Source organism: Syngnathoides biaculeatus, chromosome 14, assembly GCF_019802595.1.
Source record: "Syngnathoides biaculeatus isolate LvHL_M chromosome 14, ASM1980259v1, whole genome shotgun sequence".
NCBI lineage: Eukaryota > Metazoa > Chordata > Actinopteri > Syngnathiformes > Syngnathidae > Syngnathoides > Syngnathoides biaculeatus.
Window position 1 is genome coordinate 5,030,099 of NC_084653.1, and position 20,709 is coordinate 5,050,807.

At 42.1% G+C, this 20,709-nt stretch overlaps 1 protein-coding gene across 4 annotated transcripts in view; it reads left to right on the plus strand.

Annotated features, from left to right (window-relative positions):
- Positions 1 to 20,709, plus strand: part of LOC133512158 (contactin-associated protein-like 5) — a 219,008-nt gene that overhangs the window by 119,443 nt on the left and 78,856 nt on the right. For all 4 annotated transcript variants that reach the window (XM_061841507.1, XM_061841508.1, XM_061841510.1 and 1 more), the window contains 4 exons: positions 3,157 to 3,430; positions 3,594 to 3,737; positions 4,739 to 4,892; positions 19,873 to 19,979. In XM_061841507.1, coding sequence (XP_061697491.1) covers positions 3,157 to 3,430; positions 3,594 to 3,737; positions 4,739 to 4,892; positions 19,873 to 19,979 — 679 coding nt within the window. The remainder of the gene's footprint in view (positions 1 to 3,156; positions 3,431 to 3,593; positions 3,738 to 4,738; positions 4,893 to 19,872; positions 19,980 to 20,709) is intronic.

Below are 20,709 nucleotides of genomic sequence, written 5' to 3' on the forward strand. Positions count from 1 at the left end.
TTTTTCTTCATCTTTAAGATACACCTGAATTACTAAATATCAAATTATTATTTTGTTTTGTTCTGTTCTCTTTGCTTTGGTAAGGTTGGCAATTTCAGTTGTTGGTCTAGTTTCCTAGTTTTCTCGAGTTTTTTTTTTTTTTGTCTTTCATCCCATCTTGGAGGATATTGATTTTTGGCTCCAATTAGCACCTTCTAGGAATGACGGGTTATTTTAGATGTGAAAGGCTGGCCTGGACAGACCCGTCATCCCAAATTATTTGGAGGTGTGAAAGCTCTAAAAGAGATGGTGTTACCAAGATGCGATCAGAGTTGAATTAGCAACACCAATTAACTTAGCCTCTCAGAAAAGACTACAATGGCTGTGTCAAAAAGTCTGCTTTTGCAAAGGTAATGCTCAGACTTGAGTGACAATTAAAAAGAGTTAGCTCATTAATTTGATTTTACTGTTATCTACCACTCCAGAATTTAGGGAAATTAGTTCATATGTAGCTCAGAGCTGTTCATCTATGTTTAGTTGTTAAAACATGTAAATGGCCTAGGGGGGAAACAGCATATTATGATGCGAACAAATGTTTACATCAGCAGGTTTTGCTTCGTTTCCAATAAAAAAAATACATTTTAAATTCACATTTATAGGAAACTAGGATGTAAATGCTGACTAACACACTATCAAGTGTTATGTGTGAATTTAGAATAAATCCCCATGCTCAAACCAGAAAAAAATATAACAAAGCAGTTGTATTGCGTTTAGGACAATTTAGTCACACACAAAACAATATAACACTAAACAATAACAAATAAACACAAAATAGAAGTTCAAAGTCCGTGGCAGCAGCAGTCGTAAGAAACCTCCGTCGACAGTCCTTCTTGTCCTTAAATAGGCACTTCTCGGAACATTCCAAAATGCCGCATCACAAAAGATCCGCATCTTAATAACTCAATAAAGTATGAAAGGAAAATAAAGAGAATAAAGAATAAAAATATACAAACACATAACACAAGCTAGCTAGTGTTTTTGCTTGAAAGATACGCTAATCAAAGAAAAAATACTGACTTCATATTTTAAGAGTTTCCAATATTTCCATTTTGTTCATTATTAGCGTAGCTTAATTTTTTGATATGTTTCTTTTGGAACCAGAAAAGTAAAGTCAGTGGGTGATTTTCTTTTTGGGAAAAAGGAAACATTGACTGAATTTTTTAAAATATAAATCTATTCTGTAAACCAAATCACATTCTAACATTTCTTGTTGTGTTTATCTTCCATGCATCCAGTCATCCATCTTCTACCACTTACTGAGTCGGGTCGTGAGGCCAGTAACTTAAAGAGGGATGCCCAGAGATCCCTTTCCCCAGCCACTTCATCCAACTCTTCTGGGGGGATCCCGAGGTGTCCCCAGGCTAGCTGAGAGACGTAGGATCTGATCCGGGGGGTTGGGGGGGCTTTCGTCCTAATCTCACCTTTCCAGATCTCAGTGTCATTGCCCATGTGAGCATTGAAGACCCCCTAGCAGAACGATGGAATCCGCAGCGGGAGCGCTCTCCAGCACTCCCTCTAAGGACTCCAAAAAGGGAGGGTACTCTGAACTGTTTTTTCATGCAAAGGCTCATACAACAGTCAGGATACATCCCACCACCTGAAGGCAGAGGGAGGCTATCCTCTCATCTGCCGGGGTGAAACCCAAGATATAGGCGCAAAGCCAGGGGCAATAAATATACCCAACCTGTTCAGCGCCTTTCGCGGTGTGCAACTCCAAAGTGGAAGACAGCCCTCTAAATAGGATTGGTACCAAAGGCCAAGCTGTGTGTCGATGCGAGCCCGATTATATCTAGTCAGAACTTCTCAAACTCATACACCAGCTCAGGCTCCTTCCCTGCCTGAGAGGTGAAATTCAACGTCAGTAAAGACAACTTCAGATCGCCAAGGTCAACCAAGCAGCTCACACTGCACCTGAACCCTATGACTCTCACAGGTGGTGAGCCCCTGGGAAGGGAGACGCACATTACCCGAGCCCCGTGGGTGCAGGCCCGGCCACCAGGCACTCACCTTCGAGCCCCGCCTCCAGGCCTGGCTCCAAAGGGAGGCCTTGATGATGTGTCTGGGCAAAAAAATCCTAGATGCAATATTTGTATTCATCATAGGGGTTCATGGAGTCATACTTTGTTTGGTACCTCTCATAGGACACAAACAGGGGCATGAAACCCCAGACAACTTAGCTCCAAGTATCATTGGGACACACATACCCCTCCTCCATGATAAGGTGACGGCTCAAGGAGTGGTGTTTATTTTGCATAATCTAATTTAATGGAATTGGTTTACAATAATATATTAAAGTTTGAAATTGATTCAGTTTTTATGGTTGTTTGAATGTCCAACAAACATTTTTCCAACAAACATTTGACCACAGAAGAGGCCAAGAAAATTGTGATATCAATACAAAGTCTGAATGATCATTTTGAGAGATTTGTTAGGAGATAGTATATCGATGGTGAGACAGACTACCCTGCAGCTGCCTCTATTCAGATGCACAATATCATGCGCTGAATGGACAGTGTACTCTCCATGTATCCGGCTGACTTCCTAAATGGGATTAGAAATAGTCAACAAAAAACTTTTAGATTTATGATGTTTTAAAGCTGTCATAATTTTGGATCAGTGGTACAACTTCAAGCAATGAAAAGAAGTGAGTTAAATTATTTCAATCCTGGTGAACATAAGACATGTATCCAGTTCACTTCACAAAAGCATTTTTGTGTCTTAGATTCATGATCTTTCAAAGGTGTCATATTTTGTAATCAAGTCAAGGCAAACAACTGTCTGCTGATGCATTGCAACAGTTGGTTTATTCCTTTGTTGGGTGAGGAAATCCAACTGACTTCCCGAATGGAAATTCAACTAGTCCACAAAAATTCTTAGATTTATGATGTTTTAAATATGTTGGGTTTTGTATCAACACCTTAGGTGTTCATGCATCGAAACTGTTGGGAGTTTTAATTATTTCGGTCTGGGTGAGAAAAAGGTTTCAGTTGCGGTTCTTTAGCCATATGCTCCGTGCCTGAGCATGTCAACTTGATTTCCATACAAATAGAATTCAATCTCACATGAGACATGCTGTCCTATAAAGAGGTGTAAATTGGAGCCTGTGTCACACTCTAGGGCAACGTGACCTTCTCGTGCTCGCAGCCCCAGCTGGCAGCTTGTACCTTCCTGAGCACCAACAGCAGCTTCCTGACACTTCCGTCAGCAGTAGTGGGGGCGTCTGCCACGGGGGGCTTCTCTGCCCGCTTCCACTTCCGCACGTGGAATGCCGAGGGGCTGCTGCTGTCTTCACCACTCGGCCCGAGCCCCCAGAGAGTGCAAATACACATCCACAACGGCCGGCTGCAGCTGACCCTGCACACCTCCGGGCATAAGTCTGAGGTCTCTCCAGGTGAGTGCAAAGGTGACACCCAAACAGAATTTAATCACCTTGTAAAAGACTGCCATGGAAAAAACATCATTTACTGTATACTCGTCGCCGCTTTGAGGAGCGCATTGAATAAAAAGACAGAACTAATAACTCTTTGGTTGCCATTTCATTAATTCTCCTGCAGATTACACAGTCAATGATGGATTGTGGCATTCCGTGAGTCTGGAGACAAGCAATTTCCTCATTCGTCTGACGGTGGATGGCGAGCCGCCGTCTGAGATCGAAATGTCGACGACTCTGGAATTGAGAGGCAGCCTTTACTTTGGAGGTTGGTGTGTATGAATCTCTTATCACCCACATACACCATTTCAAAATGTTTGCAAACAGTAGGCTATGTACTTCTGAGTGGCAGACCGTTAGAGATAAAACTGACTTGAACTTTAAACAATGAAAAAAACATGTTTGGGGTTGAACTATACTACCAGATACTCCCAAAAGGTTGAGGTTTTTCTTTTCGATATCCTTAAAAAAAAAAAAAGTAATCCATTATATCCTGTTGGTGAAGAGGATCATTCGAGAGGATGTCGTACATAGTTAGTACATAGTGTACATGTACATTGTACAGAAAAGATCGCAAGACTCCCAAATGGTAAAACAAGGGGATCCAAGCAAAGCAGAGGTCTAAAGGCAATCCCTTTCCAGTTTATTTAAAAGGAACAAGACGTTTTAGCCCAAAAACAAGTTAAAGTAGTAAGAAAGGAGAACTTCTCTGTAGGTGACTGGAGTAGAAGGCAGCCTGATGGGGAAATAACTGGCAGATGGCAGCATGGACATAATTGAGAAAGACTGAAAAAGAAAATAAGTTTGATGATTGGAGATAAATTGGGATGGAAACACATGAAACACAGGAAGAGTTGATAAGAGATCATAGGTATCATGTGTACACTGCTGCATCTCTGACTGGTCAGCCACACCCTACATTGCACAAGGAAAGAAGAAAGCACAGCACAGCAAGACCGGACTGTGACCAAAAATGAAAATACCAAAATCTCAGCAAAACACAAATCATAACAGACTCCAATCCAAAACCTACATCATCAGGTTTCAGGAAGACATTTTCTCACAAGTATATATCAATATATTTTGCTGGGTTGTATTTGAATTGTTTAGCAAATGTTACGGGGAGAGTGCTAGCTCACATCAGCTCTATTTTTTTTTGTAATGAAAGGCTCCATTTTCTGCCACCTGGAGGTTCGTGTGACATCATGTTGAAAAGGTCTATAGCACTAGTAAAACTGAAAAGACATACACGGTGTAATTTCCTTCCAGGCTGTCCCGTGACTGACTGTCAGTCTCCAGCCTTCCAGGGCTGCATGCAGCTCATCGCCATCAACAGTCAACCGATGAACCTCAATCATGTGCAACAAGGCATGCTGGGAAACTATAACCACCTTATCTTTGACACGTGCGCCATCACAGACAGGTAGATGCTCGTTTTGATGTTGTGTGATATAAAAAAAAAAAAGTGTAAAATAATGGTCTCCATTGTCATTGATGCCAGTTGCATTGTTGATTCAAAATAAATGCAACACCTTGAATAGGTTGCCTCCTCTAAAGTCAAAACAGGTAATGCGTGCAATAACCAATTGGTCAGTTATGGGTGTAGCAACAGATCATGAGCTTCCATACAGCACATTAATGAAGGGGCCTCTCTGGTAAAAAAAAAAAAAATGTTCATGGGTGGGAAGTGAGGGTAAGGATGGGATAATTTCAGAAATCTATTGTTACCAGTGGCATGGGAGGTGTCATTGTATTTTTGGTCAAAGGGGGCCAGTGGGAGGTGGTGGGTTGAATTGTCCAATTGCCACTGTCTCACATTTTCTCCATGACACCCAAAGCCAGCCAGTCACAGTTTGTCAGCCACAGCCAGCCACCTTCTCTACTTAAGCAGTGTCCAATAGTTGTCTTTGAAAGAAGCCACATCAGTACCCTGTGAATCCACTTCAGTTTCTGTCCACAACTTCTTCAACCTGAGGAAGTTTGCGTGAGTAGTATGAATCAGGGAATAAGGCAACAGTGAAATCAAAGAATTCCTGACATGCTATCTGTGGAATAGAGAACGTTTCATCATAATGCCGAGACAAATTCTTCAAAGCCTGAACCTTTCAGCTGTGAAGTGAATTGCTTTGAATTGACCTGTCACACTGCGATTGGCTGACGACCAGTTCAGGGATGTATCCCGCCTCCTTCCCAAAGGGAGCTGGCATAGGCTCCAGCTCTCCCATGACCCTTGTTAGGATGAGCAGCTCAGAAAATGGATTGATGGGTGGATGAATGACCTGGCACAGTTGATGTAAATTTGATTAATGAAATCTTTTCCAACTTTTTCCCGAGGCTCAGTGTCTTGCACTTTGGTCCTTCACCACACCTGACTCTTGTCACTAATACTGGAGAATTAAGAGATTCACTTTCAAGCCATTCTGGTTATTAATTAGGGCACACCCTGAATTGGTTGCCAGCCAATCACAGGGCACATGTACACAAACAAGCATTCACAGTCATATTTACAACCAAGGACAATTTTAGTCTTCGATTAACCAAGCATGTGTCTGGAGTGAGAGTTGAAACTAGTGCAGTTGGAGAAAACCCATGCCGGCACAGAGAGGACATAAAAACTTTATTCCGGAACCCCTGATTCGAACGTAGACTTCAGAACTTTGACTCGACTATTGCAACCCCTCATTTACCATGCCAGGTCCAAGAGGCTCAATTAGTGGAAAAAAATATGAAATTGAACGAATTTAGACATTTTTCCAAGCAGCAGTGATGAAGTAGAATTTAGGTTGTAAATGTAGGTCAATGCTTCTCATAAAGTTTATACAAGCAGAGAAGGTCTTGCTGGTCCTTATCTCTCACCACCAGTGAATACAGACAAATACCCATGGTGTGAAAGTAACTGGATTTCTACAAATGGCAAAAACGCGATCCAAGACGGTAGCAAAAGTGTGCCGAGTGCTGACTGGAAGCCGACTAGCGAGACACTCCCCGATGGCGGCAGCAAGCGAATTGACAAGAACATCCAATTAAGTGGCAACAAAAAACGGGTGATAGTCTTCCCTGGCACAGGTCTATGCTAACGAGCTTGCTACTTGCTGCCCGGTGTGCAGGGCGCCATCCCTCATTAGATAACTCAGCTGCGGGGCTGCTGAAACAGGTGTGTTGGGATGACCACCTTCGTAAAGGTCCGGATGTGACTGGGATTATTCATAGCTGCTGTTTTTCCTGCTCGTTAACTCCCTGGGGAATGTCGCTCTTTTCCGGTTTCCTCCCTTTGGACATGGTGACTACCACCACACACTAAATATACGCATACTTTTTTCAAATCCCTTTTTTTCCTGTCAGCAATACCTTTGATTTACTGGTGAATTTGAATACAAGGTTTCAAAATAATGAGGCCATTAAAAATGAGAAATGTATTGCTTTATATATAGAGTTGGGTTCAGTATAATGGCAGTGAGCTTGAACATAAGGCTATTTAACATATGAGAATATTACAGTTGCATACAATAATTGTAATTTTGTTTTATTTGTTAGTGGAATTAAACTTGAAACATTTATGCTTTTTGAGAGTGGCTGTAATCCTCTTTGAACAAGTTGGATAAGTTAATGGATTTTCTTAACGGTAAGGAGATGTTTTCACCTAAAGGTGGAAATAAACAATTGAATGAAAACAAGTAATGGCTTTTATTTCCATACATACAAATGTATGTATAAAGTTAACAAATTTATTCTTTTATAAAAGGTATTGAAAAACCAGCAGACCTTGCATTTTCTCCACTACTGCAGAAACTGAATAAAGCTGATTGAAGATTTTGCTTTCATGTGAATTGCACACCTAATATTTTGTTTCTGTCACGAACGGGGCTCGAGGGCAGACCCAAATGCATGACTCCAGAGACAAGCAGACAGTACAGAGGTAACCTTTATTTCGTCCAAGGTCAGGGATCAGGAAGACAGTCCAAACAAGCCAAGGTAATAGTAATGGCAGGCTTACGAGGGTAGTCAAGGGACAGGGCAACGATCTGGCGGAGGACTAGTCATATATATACTGAGAGTAATCAGCCGGGACAAGGTGCAGATGTGCGCTGACTAATTGGCTGACCATGCCCAGCCTGGGCAGGAAGCCAGGAGCATGACAGTTTCAATCATTCATTCATTTTCCACAAATGTTTTTGGGATGTGGGAAGCAATCGTGATCACACGCACACACGCACACACGCACACACACACACACACACACACACACACACAGACACACACACACACACACACAGTTACTCTATACACCACTGTAGGTGGGAGATGCACAATATATTTAGTCTAATAGGAGGTCTGCAGCTCCCCTCAACAACAATAAATGTGTACTGTGTAACAATCGAGAAGTGAGGAAATATTGGCCAGGAGGCGAGGTAGACCCTGAACTGGTTGCCAACCAATCGCAGGGCACATAAAGACAGACAACAGTCATGCTCACAATCACACCGAGGGGCAATTTAGAGTTTCCAATTAATGCATGTTTCTGGGATGTGGTAGAAGACCCACTCAGGCACAGGGAGAACATGCAAACTCGACACAGGTGGGACTGAGATTTGAACCCCAGACCTCAGAACTGTAAGGCAGATTCTCTCACGAGTTCCAGCTCTAATCTGCCCCCCAAAAGCAGTACTTAACGTAAATAACTATTGTGTACTCCTCCATTAAGTTTTATATTTAGCTACACTTGAGGCCATCTGTTGTGTCATACTGCACTGCAGGTGTTCCTAATATTTAGGTGACCTTATTCCTTTACATGATGGGTTCAAAACATTAGAAACTGTCAGCAGGATGCAGTGCAGTTCCACCCAGCTTTAACAGACGCAATGTGTTTTCCAGGAGATAAAAGACGTAGCATTAATCAAGTCTGGCTCCTAATGTAATGCTACTATTTCCGCAGTGGATAAGATATCCTTTGTTAATCATGTATGGGCATTTAATGAAAAACAAGGTGGTTCCTCTAGCGATTGAAGGAAGTGTCTTATGTGTGTTAACCAGGAGGGACTACAACTACACTATGCATCCGGTATACAAACTGAATAATATGCTACGTTGGAAAAGATTGGAAGATTAGTAGACTGCTGCAAAATTGGTTTATGTTCGGGAAACACCTTTTGTTTTGTTCTACAAAGTTCTGAAACATAGCACCCAAATTCCCAACAAATATATTGTCATCTAGAGCAGTGCTCTCAACCTTTTTTGCACCGCAGACTGGTTTAGAGTTGGCAGGAATTTTTCTTCGCGAACCAGCTGTCAAGGTGTGGCATATATCAGCAAAAAGAAATTAACACAACCGGCATAAAAACTAACCATAATGGATAAAAGAAGCTTCCTTTCCTTTTCTTTGAGCTGGGAAGGGCTTCTTCTAGCTACTCAGATGGCCTTTATCCTTTTTAAAAGAAGCTCTTTTTTCTCTTTTTTTCCTCTTGCAATTGATCTTTTTTGATCTTGCAATATTTGTGTGTCAGTGATCCTTGGTGCTGAGTCACCCAGGGTCACCCAGGCCAGGTGAGAGCGCTGACAAAGAACAACACATAAACCTTCTATGATGAACAAAAACAACAGAAACAGGTTTCCAGCATCCCCTCTGGACCCTGGCCTGGAGTTGGGGATTGATTGTGAGCATATGGTGGCAATTCGTGTCCCCATAAGGCCCGGCCGGACACAGCCCAAATAGGTAATGTGAGTCGGTCTTCCCATTGACTCACAACCTCTGGGAGGGGCCAACGAGGTCAGATCCTTGCAGCACTGGGAGGCAGCTGGGTCGAGGGATGTGGACAGTCACATCACTAGCAGGGAAGCCGGACCCTGAGGTGGAGAACTTACAACTTGAGATGATAGGGCTTACCTCGGTACATATTTTGGGCTGTGGTACTAGTTCTCTTTAAAAGGGTTGAACTCAATTTCACGCTGTAGTTTCCCCCAGTATGAGGGACCGAGCTGGTGTTGGTTGGGGCTGATCCCAGTGGACAAGAGGGTGGTGTCCTTTTGCTTGCAGGTAATGACTGTTGTCTCATTGTTCCCATCCAAAATCTTTGTTTCTCTGCTGGACATAAAGTTATTAATCATTTGTGTTGTGTTTTATGTAAATATATATACAGTGTATATATATGAAACAGTCAAAACAGTGAGAGAGTGAAGTCTTTTTTTTATATCTATTATTTTGGGGGGTGTGTGTGTTATGTTTTACTCACTAAGTCCACAAAACCAATGTTTGTTGCCAGCATTGTGATCAACACTGCAGGCTGGGTATTGCAGGGAATAGCAGACTCGATCCATCTGTCTCCAACGACAATGACAGAAATAGTGAAATAGCTTGTAATTAAGCTGCATTTGGATTGCTATGTCGTACTGTATTTGGCGCCTCACTCAGTGGCGGAAAGTGGGTGAAAGTGTTTGAAATTACAGATGTGTGCTTCAAAAAAATGAAAGATGGTTTCAATCAAACGGGTGCTCTTTGTGCTAAAATCCAATAATGGCTATTCTGGTGTCCAGGTGAGAGGAATTCTTTTAACATGCCTCATCTTTTTGCCAAAACTGGACAAGGACACAATCTGAATTATTGTTCTTTTGCTGGCTTTGATCTAAATCTTAGATTAAGGTATGATTGTCAACAGGGATCCTGGGGACTTTGTGTCAGGGCCAGCAGAAGCAAAACAAAGAAGTTCATGCTCAGGAGAGAATGAATGAACTGAACATTCATTCATTCATTTTCCATGCTGTTTATCCCCATAGGGGTCAAAGATGTGATGGAGCTTTTCCCAGTTATGTTCGAGTGAGAGGTGGGTTACGTCCTGAACTGGCCGTCAGCAAATCACAGGTTAACAAAAAAAAATGACCACTTGCACCTATGGGAAATTTCGAGTACCTAACCTACCATGGATGTTTTGGGGGATGTGGGAGGAAACCAGAGTTCATTAGAGCTGTCAGTGCCAGGAGACACACATTGCCATCAGGAGCAGGTGATTGGGCTACTACTGCACAACACCAGGACCTGGGTATTCCTACATAGTCTCCCATCCAAATATTAACCAGGAATAACTCTGCTTAGCCAGACCAGAGAACATCAGACATTTTCAGGGTCCCGTGTGTATATCTTTTTTATCAACTTTGGTTTTAAGGTTAGGTTAGGGTTAGGTTTTAATGTATTTTAGCTCCCTCTATGTAGAAGAAGGGGACTATGAGACCGGGTGATTTCCCAGCAAGCGTCTGCTACGTACCCAGAGTTCCCCTTTTGGTAACGCATGCGCATTAATAACAAGAAGACTTTTCAGCATGGGGGAGCGCTCAGACCGTCACACCTTTCCTCAGAACTGTGAGACAGATGTGCTAACCAGTTGTTCACCGTTACACTGAACAGATCTATCCATTATCCCAGCCGCTTATCCTCACAAGGTTCCCCAGAGAGCCGGCACCTATCACAGCTTGAACTGGTCACCAGTCAGTCACAGAGCAGATACATTGAACAGTAATAGACGCGTCTTATTATTTTGATAACAATAACTATAAGAATTCCTGAGGAATTTTTAAATGAAATTATGACATATTGGAACAGAATTCTTTGGAGACTGGCTTAGCTTGTTGAACTGGTTTCGCGTTTTCTCATTGCGGCTGATGTGCTGAAGGCTGTTGAGATTGGTTGAATGCTAACATGTTAACAGATCATATACAGTACTGACCTTTTGCAAGATGGCAACCACATTACACAAAGATTGATGAGTATTTTACATCATGCCCTTTCGTGAGTCTAGAAGTTCTAAGACAGATTGCAACAATTTAAATTTGGACAACATCAAACCAAAAAATTGCTATTCCAGACTCACCTTTCATTTCAAGTAGGAACATTAGCAGTGTCTTGAGGGAAATTTCATCAGTTACATAAAAATTATGGATTCTTCTTATTTAATGATAGGAGATTTAAGATGGAGGCCAGTTTAACATTATCCGTTATTTTGTTTATTTTTCTTGGTTTTAGCTTAAAGTTGAATATATGAAAAATTTTGCAGCTATAAGGCATGTTATGGATTGTATGGGAACAAATGAAATATTTAATTTGGATTGGTTGCTATTTTAAAAAGTGGGTATTGTGTGATTTTGTCCAAATTTACAAAATTTAAATACAAAATACAACAGAGACATGGCATCTATAGTTGACATTTATGATGGATTTTAATGATAAGGCCCCTATTCGAGCAAATTATATAGTTTGCAAAACAATTTAAAGCCCCAGTGACATGAAATGCATGATTTTTACTTAACTGTATATTTCTTCAATAAGAATTGGTAAAGTACAATATAGGGTGCATTTGTATTTGATTTTTTTTTATTTTCCATTTTCTTTTCTTATTAAACATTAATTTTGCACTGAATATATGAATATGTTTGTTTGTGTGTGTGCATGTATATATATATATATATATATATATATATATATATATTTATGCGGTCACTCACATTTGACGAGCGCGACCGCACCTTCGTGCTCGCAAATCTGCACAGTCGACCACGAAAAATCACACGCGTAAAATTTGTTACGAGTAGAAAGAAAGAAAGTGTAGAAAGATGTCACTTATTTTGTGAAGTCTTGACATTAATCTACGTGTTTATTTCATAAACATTAACTAAACAATCCTGCTCCTAAACAATCAGTATTCACCCGGAAACAGGAAATGGAAGTTAACCGTACTGAGCATGTACGGAAGTGATGCCAAAAGCACATGTTCCGAGCTGCTTCACGTACTTCAAGCACATTTACGTCGAAAGTCATCAACATAATGAGCCATGTCAAAGGAAATTCAGTTACACCATGGGTGCTCAATGCGTCGATCGCAAGGCAGTGTGACGGTATGACAAAAAAAAAAAAAAAAGACGTTAGACTGTCATCCACCTCGTCGCTTGATTTGGCAGGGGTGGCCAAAACGTCGAGCACACAGACATAAAGGCACGATTGAGCAAGCCAGCCTCCTATTCAATCTCAATTGAAGTGGGGCCCCATGCAAGATCTCACCTCGTGTGGTCTCAATGATCCTGAGAAAAGTAAGGAATCAGCCCAGGACTACACTACAGGACTTGGTCGTTGACCTAAAAAGAGCTGGGACCACCATTTCAAAGATGACTGTTGGTAAAACACTTAGACGTCATGGTTTGAAATCATGCATGGCTTGGAAGGTTCCCCTGCTTAAACTAGCACGTGTCAAGGCACGTCTTAAGTTTGCCAATGACTATTGGGATTGGGAGTTGTGGGAGAAAGTTTTGTTGTCAGATGAAACCAAAATGGAACTTTTTGGTCATAATTCCACGAACAATGTTTGGAGGAAGACGAATGATGAGTTCCATCCCAAGAACACCATCCCTACTGTGAAGCATGGGGGTGGTAGCATCATGCTTTAGGGGTGTTTTTTTTCTGCACAGGACGACTGCATTGTATTAAGGATAGGATGACCGTGGCCATGTATTGTGAGATTTTGGGGAACAACCTCTTTCCCTCAGTCACAACATTGAAGATGGCTGGGTCTTTCAACATGACAATGACCCGAACCATACAGCCAGGAAAACCAAGGAGTGGCTCCGTAAGAAGCATATCATGGTTGTGGCGTGGCCTAGCCAGTCTCCAGACCTAAATCCAATAGAAAATCTTTGGAGGGAGCTGAAACTCCGTGTTTCTCATCGACAGCCCAGAAACCTGTTTGATATTGATAAGATCTGTGTGGAGGAGTGCGCCAAAATCCCTCCTGTAGTGTGTGCAAACCTGGTGAACAACTGCAGGAAACATTTGACCTCTGGAATTGCAAACAAAGACTACTGGACCAAATATTAACATTGGTTTTCTCAGGTGTTCAAATACTTATTTGCAGCTGTATCACACAAGTAAATCGTGAAAAAAAATCATATATTGAGATTTATGGATTTTTCTTTTTCGATTATCTCTCTCACCAGGGTGAAAATTTCAGACCCCTCCCTGATTTCTATTATATATATACATGCAACATGAACTGGACACTCTAAATTGCCCCTCGGTGTGATTGTGAGTGTGGTGGTTTGTCTCAATGTACCCTGCAATTGCCTGGCAACCAGTTCAGGGTATCCCCTGCCTCATGCCTGTTGACAGCTGGGATAGGCTCCAGCACTCCCCGCGGCCCTTGTGAGGATATGTGGCTATGAAAATGGATGGAGGTAGAGAGAGAGAAAAAGCCAAAGAGAGAGACAGAGAGAGTCACTGATGGTATAGTGCTACACACGCCTGACTTTGGTGTTGGGTGTGTGGGATCGATTCCCGCTCAGTGACGGTGGTTAAATGTCCTTTGTGACTGACTGGCTTTGTGATGATAAGGGGCTTGATAATGGATGGATACATACAGTGAAGAAAATAAGCATTTGAACACCCTGTCGTGATCGGCTCGTCATGGCCAGCCTGCGGTGGCTCATCCCGCCCGGGCCACGGTGTTGTTGTCGCTCGCTGCTGAGTATGCTACATACTGTGATACTGTCGGGGAGTCTGTTGTTAGTTAGAAGTGAGCTGCATATTATCTAAATATGGCTTGAAACAAAAGGGTAATATTGCCACGGTCACTTCACTCGATTATGAGATGTTCTCTTCTTCGAAAAGAGCCTCCTTGTCAGAAGGGGCGTCGGAAAAATCCAAAAATCGCTTTTGTTCCTCTCCCATAGCAGGTGCCATTATATGTTTTCAATGGCGAATGTCCCAGTGTGATATCTGCTGATGACGTTGCAGGCAATATGGCTCCCACTTCAATGTCAAGTGAGACCTTCGCAATGTTGCACATGGATGACATGCTCTCCGCTTGTATTTATTGTTTCGTATAGACATTGAAGTGAATAATGTTACATGTATTTAGATTACAATATCTATTTTACAATGTATGTAGGGATGTCAGTGGGGCTTTAAGAGATATGTTTTAATGATCATAGAGATGTGCGTTCATCAGAGATGACACGCTGTGGCGACCCCGAAAGGGACAAGCCGAAAGAAAGAGATCCACAAATAACATGTGACAATGCTCCTCTCCTGACTGCAAGCAACATAAAATGAGACATCAAAGCAATCTTCAGTTTCTTACGCCAAATTTATCGAGCCCATGTTAACTTCTTAGACACTGTATAAATGAACGTTACATGAGTGATTCATGACATCCTCAAAATATCCACGCATCCATTTTCTATATTTTATCCTGTTCATGGTTGCACAGAGCTGGAATTTATTCCAGCTGGCTCTAGGTGAAAGGAAGAGTAAACCCTGGCATGAGCCCATACTGTATACGGTACAGTGGAGGCAGAAAACCAATGTCACTCATATTCACATTATCACTGAGGCCTGCACAAAATTCAAGTGAGCAAACCATTGCATCAATAAACTACATTAGTTGATGTAACCAAAACATACATCCATACATCCATTTCCTGAGACACTTATACTCATGAGAGTCGAGGCTGCGCTGTCCCAAATCCCAGCTGTCATCGGGCAGGAAGCGGGGTACACCCTGAACTGGTTGCAGCCAATCACAGGGTATACATCGAGACAAACAGCCACACTCACAATCACACCTAGAGACAGAGACACTTAGAGTGTCCAATTAATGTTGCATGTTTTTGGGATGTGGGAGTAAACTGGAGACCCTGGAAACCCAAGGAAGCAAACATGCAAACTCCACACAGGTAGGGCCGGGATTTTAAGAACTGTGAGGCCAATGCTCTACAGCTGCGCCACCATGCCGCAATAACTAAAGCAGATTTTTTTTTTAAATTCATGATGAACAACTTTTCAAGCAACATAATCTGATGAAAGTAAATGTGTGCACAAGAATTCCGGACATTTTAACTGTCATTGCACAACATATGCATCAGAACTGGTATTTCTTTGGATTATGTGATTTTCTCTGAACTTTGCATTCTACCAAATGTCGAGCGCAAACTTTAACTTGCACTGTACTTGCGCAACTGTTTAATCTCAATGTCACATTGTATTTTTTTTAATTATGAACCAAGTATTCATAAGGCATGAAACATGACGCACAACAATAATGGTGTATTAAAATTAACAACTACTACTGCTGCTAACTGCACATGCAATGTTTCAACGCACATTCACATTAAGAAACATGTATAGTGATTATGTGTGTAAAGTTAACCACTGTAACAAAGATATATACAAATAACCATCCATCCATCCATTCATTTTCTGAGCCACTTATCCTCACAAGGGTCATGGGCATGCTGGAGCCTATCCCAGCCATCATTGGGCAAGAGGTCAGGGTCACCAGCCAATAGCAGGGCACAATCAACAAACAACCATTCGCACTCACACACTCCCGTAGAATTTAGAGTCTTCAATTAACCTAAAATCCATGTTTTGGGATGTTGAATAAAACCAGAATACGTGGAGAAAACCCACACATTACAACATCCAAACTCCACACCAGCGAGAATGGATTGGAACCCAAGTCATTGGAACTGTGAGGCAGTTGTGTTAACCACTGTTGCCGCCCAAAGTTTTTCTAACATTTTGAATCATCACAACTGTTAAAGGGCCACTGTCATGAAATGCATGATTATTAGTATGTTATTAATGAAAAAACGGCAGCCGACATGGACCCATGCGTTTTTTTCACCACAAAACATCATGTTGACGTGTACAGCTTTTTGTAACTCCTGCCATGAAAATCCTCTCGAGGGATTTGTTTTTGAGAAGAAGCAGGAAGTGACATACATGGCAGGACCGCCCTCAAGTGGACTTGTTTGTTTCTATTAGTTTTACCTCTGGGAAGGTAGCTCGTTGTTCTTTCGTGTTAGCCAAAATGCCGGCTCGTTGCATTGTTGGACATTGCTTGAACACTCGGGAGGATGGATTTACCCTTCCTAAGTTTGAAAGAAACCCAATTCGTCGTGAAAAATGGATTGCACGGGTGCAATGGAGGAGAGCTTCGTGGGTTCCAGGTAGGAGTGTATACAGCAACTAAAAAGAACAAAACAATAGGTGGGGTGGGGGGGTGACGGAATCCATAAATCAGGGTTGCTGAATGTGTTGTGCGTATCGGAAGGCTTCTGTGCAGCAGCCGCTGAAGGACGGCCTCCGCAGGCCTTGTGGATTGCTACCGGCTTTGTTGACAATGCCGAGCCTGCCGCCGGCTGGGGTACCTCATCGCCTCGGTGGCACATGTCCACTATGGAAGTGGGCATTTATCAGCGCCCGCACGAAGGTGGATAGGACGGGGAGGTGGTTTGGCCATAATCGCATGTCATTTAAATATGGCTCAAAACAATCGGGTAATATTGCCTCGGTAACTTCACTCAGTTGTTTGATGTTCTCTTCTTCGAAAAGAGCTTCTGTGTCAGAAGGGGCGTGTTCGTCTCCCATAGTAGGGTCCACAGTGTGTTTTCAATGGCGAATGTACTGGGTGACGTCAAGGACAGGGGATGCAGCCAATATGGCGCCCACTTGGACCTCGTCGAATGACAGCTCCGCAACTTTGCGCATGGATGACGCGTTCTCCGCTCATATTTATTTTTTCGAATATAGATTGAAGTGAATAATGTTATATGTAGTTTTCATTTCAATATCCATTTTAGGATGTTTATAGGGGTGACACTAGACCTTTAAAAATAAATATAAAAAACAGCACTCAGGTTTTCTATATTGGTAGACTGCGAAATGCGCGCCAGAGCACAATAGGTACGCTATAAGCCCACCACAAGGCTTGCTGCACATTTTTGCCTGTTCTCTCAGCACGGTCTGATGAACTGGGTGGTGTCAATGCCGCGGAGGGGTGTCCTTTGGCTCCTGCTTGGAGCATGTGACATTTTGGTAACTCAAGGCTCTATTTTCAATGATGCGTCTTCATTTTCGTGCAAGCGCCTGACTGTCTTGCACGTTGGCTGACGTGTTTGTGCCTAGCTGAGTGCTGTCAGAACAAGCGAGGGTGTCCACTTGGTGGAGTGATATATGATTTCAGAACATCCATCTAAACTTGGGCTGTGAATACTACATCAAATTTGTGGTGTGGGGATCGAATGTGATATTGGTCAATCTGCTCTGAATCTTTGTAACTGCATATTTCTTCAGTTAGAATTGGTAAAGTACAATATAGGGTGCATTTGTTTTTTTATGATTTTACATTTTTTTCCTATTAAAGATTAATTTTGCATTGAATATATGAATATGTATGTGTGTGCGTGTGTGTGTGTGTGTATATATATATATATATATATATATATATATATACATATGTGTGTGTCTGTGGAGAGAGAGAGAGAGAGAGAGAGAGAGAGAGAGAGAGAGAGAGAGAGAGAGAGAGAGAGAGAGAGAGAGAGAGAGAGAGAGAGAGAGAGAGAGAGAGAGAGAGAGAGAGAGATCTCGAGAGCTCTCTCTCTCTCTCGAGAGAGAGAGAGAGAGAGCTCTCTCGAGAGAGCTAGAGAGAGAGAGAGATGTTACTGATGGCATAGTGGTACAACGCCTGACTTTGGTGTTGACTGTGTGGGATCAATTCCCGCTCAGTGACAGTTTTAAATGTCCTTTGTGACTGACTGGCTACCAGTCCAGGGTATATTCTACCTTTCACCCGAAGCTAATGAGGATAGGGTCCGGCTATCCCGTGACCTTTGTGAGGATAATGGATGGATAGATACAGTCAAGAAAGTAAGCATTTCAAGACCCTGCTATATTGCAAGTTCTCACTCTGAAATTTTCATCATAGGTGTATATCTACTGTGAGAAATAATCTAAAAAGAAAAATCCATAAATCACAATGAATTATTTTTTTTCACGATTTATTTGTGTGATACAGCAGCAAATAAGTATTTGAAGGGTTAGGTTTACCAACCCATACAATCATTAAGACTCGAATTTGTTACATGGCCAAGACCAAAGAGTTGTCCAAAGACACCAAAGACAAAATTGCACAACTCCACATTGCTGGAAAGGGCGAAGGAGAAATTGCCAAGCAGCTTGGTGAAAAAAGGTCCACTATTGGAGCAATCATTAGAAAATGGAAAAAGCGAAACATGACGGTCAATCTCAATCGGAGGGGAGCCCCATGCAAGATATCAACTCGTGCAGGCTCAATAATCTTGAGAAAGGTAAGGAATCAGCCCGGGACTACACGACAGGACTTGGTCAATGACCTGAAAAGAACTGGGACCACCATTTCCAAGGTAACTGTAGGATATACAGCAAGACGTTATGGTTTGAAATCATGCATGGCACGGAAGGCTTTTCATCTTAAACACCACATGTCAAGTCCCGTCTTAAGTTTGCCAATGACCATTTGGATGATACAGAGGAGTCACGGGAGGACGTTTTGTAGTCAGATGAGACCAAAATTGAACTTTTTGGTCATAATTCCACGAATCGTGTTTGGAGGAAGACGAATGATGAGTTCCATCCCAGGAAAACCATCCCTACTGTGAAGCATAGGGTTGGTAGCATCATGGTGTAAATGTTGACTATTCTCTCTATGACCATGAGCCGAGCATTCAGGTGGCGGAGGCCTTTAGCCAAGCTTCGTTGGTGGCGGAAAACTTTAGCCTAGCTTCATTATCCGGGGCTAATGGGCTCCGCCATCCCCTTCGTTAGCCCTGGACACTGAAGCTAGGCTAAAGGCCTCCCCAGATGTCGAAGCTCAGCTCACGGCCCACCACCGGAGCTCGTGACCCACCTTCGCCCAAAGAACCATCCGAATATTCAACATTAATTACAGCCACATCTGTATGGAAGTATTCCTCCGTCTTCCCGATCAACCGATACTGCTATTTCTTCATCAGATGAGGATAAATCCGAGAAATCAGTGCTGGGCATAATGTAATCCAGCGTTTGGAACGGCACGGTACACGTCACATACGCCCATGTAGATCATGTGACTTACGAAAATGTCAGCGCCGCTGAAAATTCGTAATTGTTGATAAAATCTTCTCAAAACACTATTAAATGAGAGAGGATTTAACATCACATTGTCAAAATAGGGTACATATTACATGACCTATTGAATAGACTGTTCATTCTAGCACTGGATTTCGCCTTTATTAAATACACTGGCTGTCCACATCTGCAACATTCCGTCAACCTGGTCTAACCCACCCTCATGCAGAGATACTGAATGTCACACACCGTGCATGATTTGCACCAATCAGGGAGATAGAAACCTCGATCATGACTTAAATGGCCTAGGTACTGAAGTGTGTAACTTCCTGTTTATTCATTTTCTACTTCAAACAGGCCTTGTTGAGATTTTCAATTAATCCTTTAGCAAATGCCAAGTCTAATAGTTTAACTTTGCTCAAATTCTGAATTGTTTTAGTTTACTGGTGCACATGAGCAGAGGGTTGCCAAAAATGTTGGTGGTGGTTTTGTTGCATGCCAGGTGTGTCCCCAACAAGTGCGAGCATGGCAGCCTCTGCTCACAGACGTGGAGCACCTTCTCCTGCGACTGCTCTGGAACGGGATACTCCGGGGCGACCTGTCATGACTGTAAGTGCTACCTTCCATTTTTACCGCCTTCCTCGCTGCTCAGACCTACACTACATAGCCTTCAGTTTTGCCAATTGCTTTGCTTTTGTGGCTTCCTTCGACTTGAAAGATGGGTTTGACATCAAAAGATGAGTGAGAGACATAAGATCACCATTTCAGCTTTCAGAACCAGGTATTTGTTTATGCATAACAGAAAAAAATTGCATAATGTTAAACAAAACAAAACATTTCTACGCGAGTAAAGGTAATGGGACAGACTGAAATAACAGATTGAGTAGATTAAGACGTATACATAGAAGTTAGTGTTGAACCTTTTCAAAAGACTTTCGCATTATTCTTTTTTTATGCTTTTCTGGGCTTGTTTTTCAGGCTTTCTTCCTTCAGTCTCCTTTATGCAGATGAAATGCATGCTCTACAAGATGTAAATCCGAAAATTGACTTGGCTAGTTGAAAATCGTTTATTTGGGTCAGTTTCTTGCTGCAGATTAGGTGATTCCTGCTATCAGTTTCATTACATTGTCACAAAGACGCTTAAATTTGCTTCTTGGGAACAAAGAAAGAATGCGAGAAAGAAATGCAAATCCCACTCGTGATATTACCGCATTTTACAGATGCACTTTTAAGTTAGAAGTTAGAAATCATGAGCAGAAACCATTCTTTTCCCTATTTTTTTCTGAATAACTTTCTCTCATCAGTTCATCGAACATTGTCCCTGAATTTATAATTTTTT